The sequence below is a fragment of the Diospyros lotus genome, chromosome 15, assembly GCF_014633365.1.
Source record: "Diospyros lotus cultivar Yz01 chromosome 15, ASM1463336v1, whole genome shotgun sequence".
In the NCBI taxonomy this organism is placed as follows: domain Eukaryota; kingdom Viridiplantae; phylum Streptophyta; class Magnoliopsida; order Ericales; family Ebenaceae; genus Diospyros; species Diospyros lotus.
Genome location: NC_068352.1, coordinates 951,240 through 963,356, shown reverse-complemented (window position 1 = coordinate 963,356; position 12,117 = coordinate 951,240). Strand labels below are relative to the sequence as shown.

The 12,117-nt window shown below is 35.6% G+C and overlaps 2 protein-coding genes across 2 annotated transcripts in view; both read left to right on the top strand.

Moving 5' to 3' along the window:
- Window positions 1-8,157, top strand: part of LOC127792107 ((-)-germacrene D synthase-like) — a 40,017-nt gene extending 31,860 nt beyond the window's left edge. The window contains exon 7 of the mRNA XM_052322463.1: window positions 7,779-8,157. Within this exon, the coding sequence (XP_052178423.1) occupies window positions 7,779-8,072 (294 nt within the window). The 3' untranslated portion in view covers window positions 8,073-8,157. The remainder of the gene's footprint in view (window positions 1-7,778) is intronic.
- Window positions 8,158-9,628: 1,471 nt separating this feature from the next.
- On the top strand, window positions 9,629-11,104 carry LOC127792205 (uncharacterized). Its single transcript, XM_052322629.1, has one exon. It carries the CDS (start codon window positions 9,707-9,709, stop codon window positions 10,664-10,666), a length of 960 nt encoding a protein of 319 aa, XP_052178589.1. The 5' UTR covers window positions 9,629-9,706; the 3' UTR covers window positions 10,667-11,104.
- The last annotated feature ends 1,013 nt before the right edge of the window (window positions 11,105-12,117 follow it).

Genomic DNA, 12,117 nt, shown 5'->3' with positions numbered 1-12,117 from the left:
AATTACTAAATTTGCCCATTTTTCTTTTAAAACGATTTCTATTGGGTGGGACTTTCTGGGTTCACAATTAAATTGGCAACGAGAATGAATCAATTATTAATTCTCATAAAACATGAGTGACATCTAGCAATATGTCATGATTACCCAATTTAATGTGAAGCGGGAATGTGAACCTTACACTACGGTGCCCTGCAATACAGTCCATCTATCATACTTTATCCTGACGAGATATGAGATCATGGTCAGTAGGTCAAATCTCTCGATCTCGTCGTATGACAAAATTCAATAATCACATTTGACTAATATGACACACCCTCTACGGAATCCAAATTCCGACGTCATATTACCTCGGCCAAGGATTTATCGTCAAGTGACTACTGGATCGCATAGGACATCCTCCTCATATATCTCGAGGTGATAGATTCCATGTCTGATGCACATATACCTCGTGTGTCACTGAACTAAGCACATAGATACGTACGGCTATCCCTGATTAGGATAACCATATAATATCGTTGATATCCTAATTCACCAACACACAAATATCCATGTCATCTCAGGTCTAAGAACTAATGCAAATCTGTAGTTAATATTGAATCATTGACCCGTGAGATAAAACCCATGTGATTCAATATTAACAGTCCCGTTCAGTGAACTCATTCCTATAACGAGCACCCACTCGTCTTCCTTCTGTATCTTATACAGAGTGGTACGAGACCCACCAATCTTGTCTTTCGGTATCTTATACTGAACAATGAGGAAGACGATGTGCCGACCTTTGCGAGTTACTAATTATCCAAGTTAGGAACTCTATGGCCAGGAACATATTTATAGTATAACGTATTGTGGATTATCCGTCTCGATTATTCTTAACAATTAAGAATGGTATCCACTCCTTATTATACTAAAGGATATTTATATGTTCAATTCAAATCATATTGCAAATTAAATTAAACATAAAACTTGCCCATAAATAAGGTTTAAAGAATTACAAGATTAAGCCTTATTGTGTCACTAAAACTGGTCTTAAGGGCTTATATCTAACAGTTTTCCCTTAAAACTCCTCAAATAGTCTAGGCAGTTCCTCTTCTAGTATCCCTTTTGTTCGCAAAAGTAACAATTACTCTTGCCCTGAACCTCCTTACCCTTTGTCTCTATCTAACCACCACCCTTGTTAGCTCGGAGAACATTTCTCTTCTTCTTCCTAGATTTAGGTTTCTTCTGGGAAGAATACGAAGCAACATCAAGAACTCCTCCTCTACCTTTTCCTTTCATTTGTGACTGGGCGGTTATTAACATATTTAATAACTCAATGAGAGAACACTCAATCTTATTCATATATAAATAAGTAACAAATGAGGAGAAAGAATCTGACAATGATCGCAGGACAAGATCAGTCCAGAGAAGAGTGTTCATTGGAAATTTCAATGCGTCCAGTTGACCAATCATATTAATCATGCTGATGACATGGTCTTTAACATCTGAACCCTCAAGCTTCTAGGCTTGAAACAACTTCTTCGATATCTCATACCCGAGTTGTCCGACTATGCTCGCCAAAGAGGTCCTTGAGATGCTATATCATGCATGCAGCATTCATAAAATGCTCAAGTTGACGCTGCAAATCATTGGAAATTGATGCTACACTACATAAAAAATGGCATTTAGTAGCGGTTTTTAACCGTCGCTAAGTAATTTAGCCACGATTTTGAAAATCGCCGCCAAATCAGACGTCGCGAAGTATTTAGCTGTGGTTTTCAACAATCGCTGGAGCAATTGCCGCTAAATTATAATTTTTATTTTGAATTATTTAATTATTTTTTGAATTTAGTAGCGGTTTTTAAGAAACCACCGCTAAATTCAATTTTTTAACGAATTTTGTGGCGATTTTGAAAAACAACTGCAAATGTTATTTTAATTTTAATTATTTAATTATCTTTGAATTTAGCGGTGATTTCTGAGAAATCGCCATGAAATTTAATTTAATTATTTAATTATTTTCTTAATTTATCGATAGTTCTTTGAAAACAGCCGCAAAATTAAATGTTTTAATGAATTTTGCAGCGATTTTGAAAAATCACCACAAAATGTTAAAAAAATTGTCGCAAAATACTATGTTTTGTGACGATTTTAAAAATTGCCGCAAAAAATCAATTTTTTTTGTAGTGCTAGAATATAGTTACGGGATCTCATGTCATGTTCTTTCAAAATCTTTCAAGTGATAATATCCTCCTCAATCGCTATTACAGAAATATCAATACGTATGTGGTATATAAGACAAAGTGTCATCTATTTTTTCCATATTGAGTACAATTTTTATACTCCAAAATCAATCAAAAAAATTAAGGCCAGTGAGTCTATTGGTTTCTAGAATACGAGTTAGCGGATGTAAACCTGTCATTTTTATTTGTAGAAAATGAATAGATATATTAACTTGTATCTTTGTAAAACTCCATTTATTAAGCACTTTTTATTAAATGGGTACTCCCACTAATTTTTCAAATCTTGCACTTCCTTGGCAGAAAACATAATCCTTATATAGAATCTAATAGTAGGTGGTCGAATTCTCTTTCATAAGAATACACCTCACATTTTAATTACTTGAGGAAGTCTCATAATTGAGTAGGCAACACTTACCACCACATCATATGTGGAGCTCGACTTGTGGCTTCTAACCTATTATAAACCTCACATTTATAGTTTTTTGCCCTGATGGATTAGTTAAATCCCACCCACTGTCTGAATAAAAGCAATGAGTTGAACATCACCCTTCCTCACATTTTAGTTTACTTGATTGGGTGAGACCTATTTAACATCGCCCCATCTAATGGTTAATAGAAGAAATCAAACAATCTTTCATAAAATGCACCATCACTTTTGCAGTTTTTTAGATACACCCAATCAAACTGATGAACCCCCACAATAGTGGAAAGCCACGATAAATTAGATTTACCATTTAGATCTAATATTAATTTTATGGGAAAAGTTTTGGGCTTCTTAATTTAAGCTCTCAACAGATTTCGTTATTCATTATATCACATAACTATTGCATAATAAAATAATTAATAAATTAAACCAAGATGACCATGGGCTTACACACAAAATAAACTCGAGCGTCTTGGGTTTAAACCATGCCTCACATCAACTCCTTGATTGACTACTGCATCACTGCTTCTGTTGCGATCAATTGACGTTGTCTTCAATTTACAACTTTTGTAAAATAAAAACTAAAATAAACTACTTGAATTAGTACATGTACAAATGAATTAATTATTACATATTTGAATTAAATCAAACGAAACCTTGTAACATTCATTCATTCATATATACCAAGCCCATGCTCATCCTGTACGTACATCCGCTTCTGTTGTTTCAAAATAATTTTTAAAAATATTTATCCTACATATGTCAAATAATACAATCCAACATCCAAATAAGCATATCTAAATCCTCGTATTAATGTCTAATGTGAATTACTGTACAACCATAAAACCGAAACAATTAAAATATGTTGTCAGGCTGTCAGAACCAGCATGCTGATTAAATGTAATATTTGACACATACATCCGCATATATGCATTAAATACCAAGCTAAGTCTCAGATACCACTAAAGGGAATCACTAGTATGGTGGTATAGGCAAAAATAAAATTTTTATCGTGTATCAAGTACACGCAGAGGAATATAGTATACATGTCATACATAGTTTGGGCATTTAAACAACACACATATTCAACAATTGAATACATAAACAAATCACATACTCGCTGTCCAATGTAAGGTTGGGGTCCATAAACTATTTTTGTACTAAGACCATGCCCACCTCACGTTGTGGTGGTCCTAGTCTATCTAGAATTAGTATGCAGTAGAGTATTGTTCCGGTCACATCTTTTTATGCTAAACACAGAGAATCTACGTATCACCAGTGCCCGTGTCTCAAAATTATATACGTAACAGTTATACATATAATTTCTATGATTATTTAAAGGAAGCAGAAAAAAAAAGAAGAAAAAATGAATAGTGTCAAAATCAAAAAGAGAAGAAGAGATAGAGGCCTTGTCTTTATCCTTTTATTCAATCTTTTTCCCCTTTAATTTTTCTCTACTCCAAATTCAATTAATTTTGGATTCCGTCACCACCGGCCCCCACCTCAATTATGCATGCAATAATTCAGAGGTTACTATGCAATTTTAGTATGCATTGTGTAAATTTTAGCTGCCACCTCTTACTATGTAATTAATAATTGATTTCATACTATGTACTATACACTATGCATTTCAACTATGCACTATTGGCAAGGAGGGCCAATGGTTAACTTTTGACCAATCAATTCCTAATACATTTTGAGCACACAATGTCGATATCAAACACAACACTATATAGTGTGTGACTTCTAGGTTCACTACCCGTTAGCAATCAGATAACATCGAAACCTTTTTCAGTATCGGTCAACCCTTTGACCTATCACAAGAAATTTTGTCAATAAATTAATTTTTTATATATTTTGTTTATAAATATCAAATTTTTCTTTATCAATAAAATTTGAAATTATAATCTCTAAATTACAATCAATTTAAGGGTAATATTTCTATTCACTATAACAATAGACACTACCCTAATAAACTTTTATGATAATATTATTTGTGCACTAAATTTTGATTCTCATGAAATTATAAATTCTTCTTTAAAGAATTAACAATATTTCTTTATAAATTATCAACTATTTTTTAATAATTATAGTAATTGTCAAAATGCATCAGTAAAGTTACAGTCACAGAAAAATGTCCGTCTTGATTTTCTAGCAATAGTTTTTGGAAGACCCATAAAATAAAAGGTAGTCAAAAAAATATTTAAAAATTCTCCAATGTTTAAGTTACTCTCAACTAAAAAATAGAAAAGTATTTAGATAAATTGTTTCTACATCTTCCTCGTTTGGTTGTTTTTTGTTTTGGTTATCTAATTAGCCCTAATGATTCACTCACATTAAAGGGCGTCAATTTCACGTGAGTTGGGGCATTTTTTGTTTTTTGTTTCTATTTTTAAGTATAAATACCCACAAAAGCTCTTAAACCTTCCAACTTCCCAACCAACCCATAAAAACAATAAGCAAAGAGAAGGCATATCTATGGCATTATCCACAGCGCAGGTTGAGGCTGAGGCTGAGGCCACCCGTCGCACTGACAATTACCATCCTTCCATTTGGGGGGATCGTTTCCTTGTTTATTCTGCTGCGTCTGCTACGATACGAAACCATACTCATTAATTCTTACACAATTTCTTATACAAAAATTAATATAAAAATATATAATATTTCTATATAAAAAGAATCATGTTATATGGACATTATTTTTGTATATCTTGAACTACACATGGGGTATTATGACCAAAATACCTTGCGCCTCTCCATGCGCCTTACGCGCCTTTATGCGCCTCATGAGAGATATTTTTGTCATTGGTATACTTTTGTATAGTTTAAAATGTATACAAAAGTGTACTAAATAGCATTATTCATATAAAAATGCCAACGAACACCGAAACTGTTTTGATCATGCCAACGATGTCGGCGCAGAGCACGATGAAGCTTAACTCTTTTAAGTGTTAAACAACGAACACCCAAACAAATTAATCAACAGCACTAAAACTCAACAGCAAACAGAGCACGATGAAGCTAACTCTTTTAAGTGTTAGAACTTATATTAATGTTGATCATTCTGTACGTAGGAGGGAGTCGATGTAAGCGCAGAGCAGAGGCGACATGAGCATTTGAAAGACCGGATAAGAACGACGTTGGTGACAGCTGCTTCTGCCGACTTCATCGATGCCATCCAACGCCTGGGCGTGGCTTACCATTTCGAGAGCGAGATCGATGCAGCATTGCAGCGCATGCGCGAGACCTGGCATCATCGACAGCTCGATGACGCCGGCGACGGTGTTTACGGCACTGCTCTCACTTTCCGGCTGCTCAGACAACAGGGGTTTCCTGTGCCTTCTGGTAATTAACCAATCCGTTGCTTCGTTTAATTAACAGCGTGTATATATGTATGGATGATGATGCATCAATTCCATGGACCAAACAACCAGATGTGTTCAAGGAACTGAAGGGAAGAGACGGTGAGTTTAAGGAATGCTTAACGAGGGATGTGGAGGCACTGCTAAGCTTGTATGAGGCTGCGCATCTCAGGGTGCGGGGAGAAGACGTCTTGGATGAGCTGGTCGCCTTCACTACTGCCCAGTTGGAGTCTGTCCTACCGGACCTTGGCGATGTTCTTGCCAGCAAGGTGATACATGCTCTAAACCACCCCATCCGGACGGGCCTGACAAGGGTAGAGGCAAGGAGCTATATCTCTTTGTTTCAGCCAAAAGTCCACGATGATACACTCCTCCTAGACTTTGCCAAGTTAGATTTCAACCTGTTGCAGAAGCTACACCAAAGGGAGCTCAGTGAGATCACAAGGTTCTTCTGCTATCCAACAATATACTAAGCCTAAGTCAAAATAATAGAATTTTCTTATGTAGTTTGAGTTGGAAACGATTTGCATGTAAATGATATGTATTTTTTAGGTGGTGGAAAGATTTAGATGTGCCAAAGATGCTCCCGTTTGCAAGAGACAGAGTAGTGGAGTGCTACTTTTGGACAACGGGAGTGTATTTCGAACCCCAATATGAGCTCGGTAGAAGGATACTGACCAAAGTGATTGCTATGATCTCCATTATAGACGACACATACGATGCCTATGACACCTTTGAAGAACTTGCCCTCTTCACCGATGCAGTTGAAAAGTTTTATTTTATTCCCTTTTGAATAGTTCATTAAACTCGTCATGCATATATGAATTGAAATGGATCACTCTAATGAGGCTCAATTGCTTGATTTTTAGGTGGCATTTGGGCGCTACACGTCAACTTCTAGAGTACATGAGGTTGTGTTACAACGCATTGCTTGATGTTTACAACATGATTGAGAAGGAGATGGCCAAGCAAGGGAGGTCTTACGCGGCCGGCTATGCAAAATTAGCAGTAACTTTCATTGATTCTTACTTAGTTTATCTCATCAAAAAGTCATTAATTAATGTGGAGGTTGAATTTCACAGATGAAGAAGCTGGTGAGGGCTTACTTTAAGGAGGCCAAATGGTTCCACCAAGGCTACACTCCATTCATGGAAGAATACATGCAAGTGGCGCTCGTAACCGGTGCTTATGAGGTGCTTTCCACCAATTCATTTGTTGGGATGGGTGATTTGGCCACCCAAGAGGCCTTTGGTTGGGTGTCAAGTTGTCCTTTAATCGTTAGGGCTTCCTCTATTATATGTCGACTCATGGATGACATGGTTGGCCACAAGGTAGATGACTAATTAAACATCAAGTTTTTTAGTAAAAATTTTACCAATAATTTTTTGGCAATTTTAACGGTGATTTTCTATCGTCACAAAAAGCTTTCCCCCCTGTAGTGATGTTTTCAGTTGCAATACAATCTTATATTGATAACCTACCGAAGATATTTGAATTTATAGCTTGATCTTATGAACCAAAAGGTGAAGCTGAATATTTCTCCATAACTAGATTCAAAGTCAAGCTATAATACCACAACAGTATAAGTCCAATAAGCATCACTTGGATCATGCATGGTTGAAGTAAGAATTATAGCCAGAAAAGAACTTAGCCTTAAATAGGGAAAACTTTGATACAATGTATTCTCACATTAATAGCCTATTGAGAAAGTTTTTTTCATATGCAAGCTATTTTCTCAAACCAAAACAAAGTAATTTATTGTGTTGATTGTAGTTTGAGCAGGAGAGAGGGCACGTAGCCTCTGCTGTGGAATGTTATATGGAACAGTATAAAGCATCAAAGGAAAAGGCAATAGTTGAATTTGAGAAGCAAATTGGAGATGCATGGAAGGACATTAATGCAGAGATGTTACAACCAACTGCAGTGCCAATGCCTCTGCTTGTGCGAGTCGCCAACCTTGCCAGAGTGATAAATGTTGTGTACAAGAACAATGATGGCTACACTAATTCTAGGACCAAGGTTAAAGATTTAGTCACTTCTACGCTTATAGAAGCTGTGCCAACCTAGAACTGCAAGTTACTACTATATCTCTTCTCCAATAAGGTTTAAAACTGGTTTGCTTATTATATAAGCAAATAGGCTTTATGGTGTACTAAAGTCTCTATAATTAATTTTCATAATGTCCTTTTGTAACTTCTATATTCCAAAAGTAAAAATGCCCATAATAATTATTTTTAATATCAAATATCTTTTGATATTAAAAATATATTCCAACATCGTAGTATCAAATGTAAAAATATCTAGTTCATGTCACATCAACATCCTATACTCCAATTAGTGTCACATCTTATCCTATTCCAGATGACTTGAGTTATTGTATGTTACAATGCCTCCAAGACGTCAAAATACTCACCAAATAAATCTTCAAGAAATTGAGAGGACTAAGTTATAAAAACAAATTCAAGAATTATTTATAATGAAGACTTGAAGTTTATGAAGACCCAAGAACTAGAATGGAAATCCTCATGACAGTAGCTCCAACAGTAGTGAAGTAGAAATCATTTCCACAATAATTTTACATCTTTTGAGGAGAAAATTCCATCTAGCCTTGAAGGTAGATGGAATTACTAAACATTAAAGGATGCCATTCATCTAGCCTTGAAGGTAGGAAATTAAACACTAAGGAAAGTATTACTACCTACTCAAGGTATTAAAAGAATGTTGTCAAAGCAAGGGAATCAAACCTTGAGGCATTTATACTCCAAAGTTGAGCCATTGAAGATAGTTTCCAAAGGTGATAAGGGTCAAATATTTGTTATGGAATTAGTATCCAAAAATGATGTCCTAATTGAAGTACCATTTTACTAGTCAATGAAGAAACAAATGATGAAGTCGATGAAAATAAAGCTAAGGAAGATTTGTCTTTTATCAACTAATGATAGTAAAAAAATTGTTTATGTTAATCATGGAGAAGATTTCTCGTGATTTGTTGAAGCCTTAGTGTCATATCCTTAAAGATGAAAATTAGCTCGGGCATAATATCTTTGGCACATGGTATACCTCAATAGCGAAGATCTATGATGTTATCATTGATTTTAGAAATTTTGGATATTGAAAAATTAAGATCAAATTAATTGTAATTAAACTCAAAAGATGGGGCTTAATTAGTGATAATTCAAAATTTTATAGGCCTCCGAAGAAATTGGTGAAAGATAAAAAGTACATTTATGATGGGAGGAATTCCGAAGAGATTTGAGACGAATTTTTTTTTATGTTTAATTTAAAATTTTTAATTTTTTGAGAATTTATTTGAATGTATCATAGAATTTTTGTTTATTTTTAGATTAAATAATTATTTTTTATATTAAAAGTTATATTTATAAAACAATACTTATATTGCTTTATTTATGAGTTTTTTCACTTTTTGTTTTTATATTTTTAAAAAATATTATTTTTCTATTTCTATTTTTCATTCCTGTTTTCATGCAAGCCAGAAATTTGAGTGTAAATAATATTTTTGTTAGTTTAAAGTTATTTGATATTTAATTTTTATATTTTTGTTATTTAATTATTATTATTTTAAAAAATTACACTCCATCCCATTTTCTACAGTTCCAAGAAATCTTTTCTTTTCTTATCCAAACGCTGCTTTAGCTGCGTTCTTCTCCTTCTCCGTCATCCAGCTCTTCAGCCACTCAACAATGGCCGCTCCTCTACTGAAAATCAGCTTACACACTGTCAACAATGGCGACCATTCACTGCAACTGCAACTAAACTTACACCCTTCTTCTTCTTCTCTCCCATTTCCTGCAAAATTTAAGCCCCTTCCTCTCGCCATTCGATCCTCTCTCCCCTCTCCAAGCCCCCCCGCCTCCAAAGAAGAAGCCATCCTCCAAGCCAAAACCTCCCTCTCAACCACCCTGCAGAAGCCTCTCAACAACCCCAAGCTCCCCGGAAAACTCAAGAAACTGAAGCAGCCCAGATTCCGAGTCGAAATCCCCGTCAACGACGACTCCCCCGCCGCCCTCTCCCAGCTCGCCCTACAGGTGTTCGGCGAAATGCCCCTCAAAACACGAGGCTCTCCGGCCAAGATTCTGATCCTGTGGCCGAATCCCGAATCGGCAGAAGCCGCCGCTCGGGCGTTTGGTTCGCGCGCGTCGGCTTTGGTCGAACACTCGGACATTGCATCGGTTGAGGCCCGAGCTCTCAATTCCGCTCAAGTGGCCGTGGTCTTGGCTCCGGAGGCGTCCCAACTGGGGACAATTGAAACTGTTTCCGACGGTTTCTTCCCGAAGCCGGTGGTGATTTTCAACCCCAGATGGGGGTTCGACGAGGAGAGCAGCTTCGACGAGTTGGGTCGTTTTGTCGAATCATTTGAGGTGGTTTATTCGTTCACGGGACTGGAGGTGAGAGGCATTTTCAGTAAGAGGAAGGGCGTGATCTTCAAGTGCGTTAGAGATGGCGTTCTGAGCGGCGAGAGATGGGTTGTTCTCGTCGAAGAAGACGACGGAGAGCTGAAAGTGGCGTCCAGTTTCAAGGATCGGCCATCCATCGCGCAAGTTGAGAACGTGCTCTACAATCTAATGGCCATCAATTCGCCCATTACGAAGTCCGCCAAGTTTCTAAAGGACCTGGTGTCAAGTGTAACTGGTAAGAAATAAGCATCTCCACCATCTGTTCGTTGAAATGTCTGAATGAATCCCACTCTGCAGACACCCTTGTGCAAATAAATTTCTTGTAAAGAATCATTCATAGTTTAATCACGTAGACAAAAGGAGGATAGATTAATCCAAACTCAAAATTGAATTGATTTACATTTGTTAAGTTGAAATTGTTGCAAACGTGTCATTTCTCGCAGCTTAGTATCTTGAAGTTGATTGTATACTTCTGCATCAACTTTCAAGTAAAACGATAGCTGGCTCGTGAGTATGCTTATACACCCTCAGTCATTGTTTGAAGGGGGTTAAGAGTATGCTCTTGCATCAACTTCTCAAACGAATATACCAACCTAATACTGAGGGAAGAATATAAGTTAACGATTTACCTATTTGCTAATTTCCTACTAGTGTTTGTCTCTAGGTGTTGGGGGATCTTGCCTCTTCGATGATCATTTTCTAAAGTCTTCTTCTGACAATTGTATATTATTGTACATAAGATTTATTTATTTTACCTTAGTTCAAAGGGTTCGTTTAGTTGATTGATAGTTTTATCTTCTCTGATTTCGTCATAAAACTCAGGATATTCCTACCTTAAAAGTTATAGATACTTTACGATATTTTTCTTTAATACAATTTTTATTTTAAAAAAATAAAATTTGTTGCAAATGGGTCCTACCCTGGTGATAGGGAAGTTTTTCTTACTTTTTTAAGTTTGGGGTTCGAATCTTCTTAAATACAAAAAATTCGGCTCGTTAAAAGTCATTAAAGTTCGTGAATATATTCGATTAGAAAATCGTAAATATTAATAAGTTCAATTAGAGGCTCGTAAACATAGTCTATTAGAAGTTCGCGAATAGTTCATAAACAAATTTATTTATAAATATATTAATATATTTATTTATAATTTTATAAATATATTATTTAATATAAAATTATTATATAAATTAATTTAATTATTTAATATAATATAATATATATATATATACAATAACAACATATCCAGCCTTTATCCCACTATGTGGGGTTGGCTACATGAATTCTAGACTTTCATGTATTTCTGTCTTTTGTCATATTCTCATTTAGATCCATATATTTCATATCAAATTTTAATGTCTCTCTCAAAGTCTTCTTGGGTCTACCTCTACCTCTTTTTGTGACTAATTGTTCCATTTCATCAACTCTCCTCACAGGAGCGTCTCTTAGTCTCCTTCTCACATGACCAAACCATCTTAGTCTAGTCTCTCTCATCTTTTCCTCGATTGGCACTACTCTTACCTTATTACGAATAACTTCATTTCTAATTTTATCCTTTATTATATGTCCGCACATCCATCTTAACATCCTCATCTCCGCTACACTCGTCTTTTGCTCATGCTGGTATTTGACTGCCCAACATATAATAAAGTAAAATAATAATAAATTAAGTTTAAACAAAATAACATATTCTTACCCTA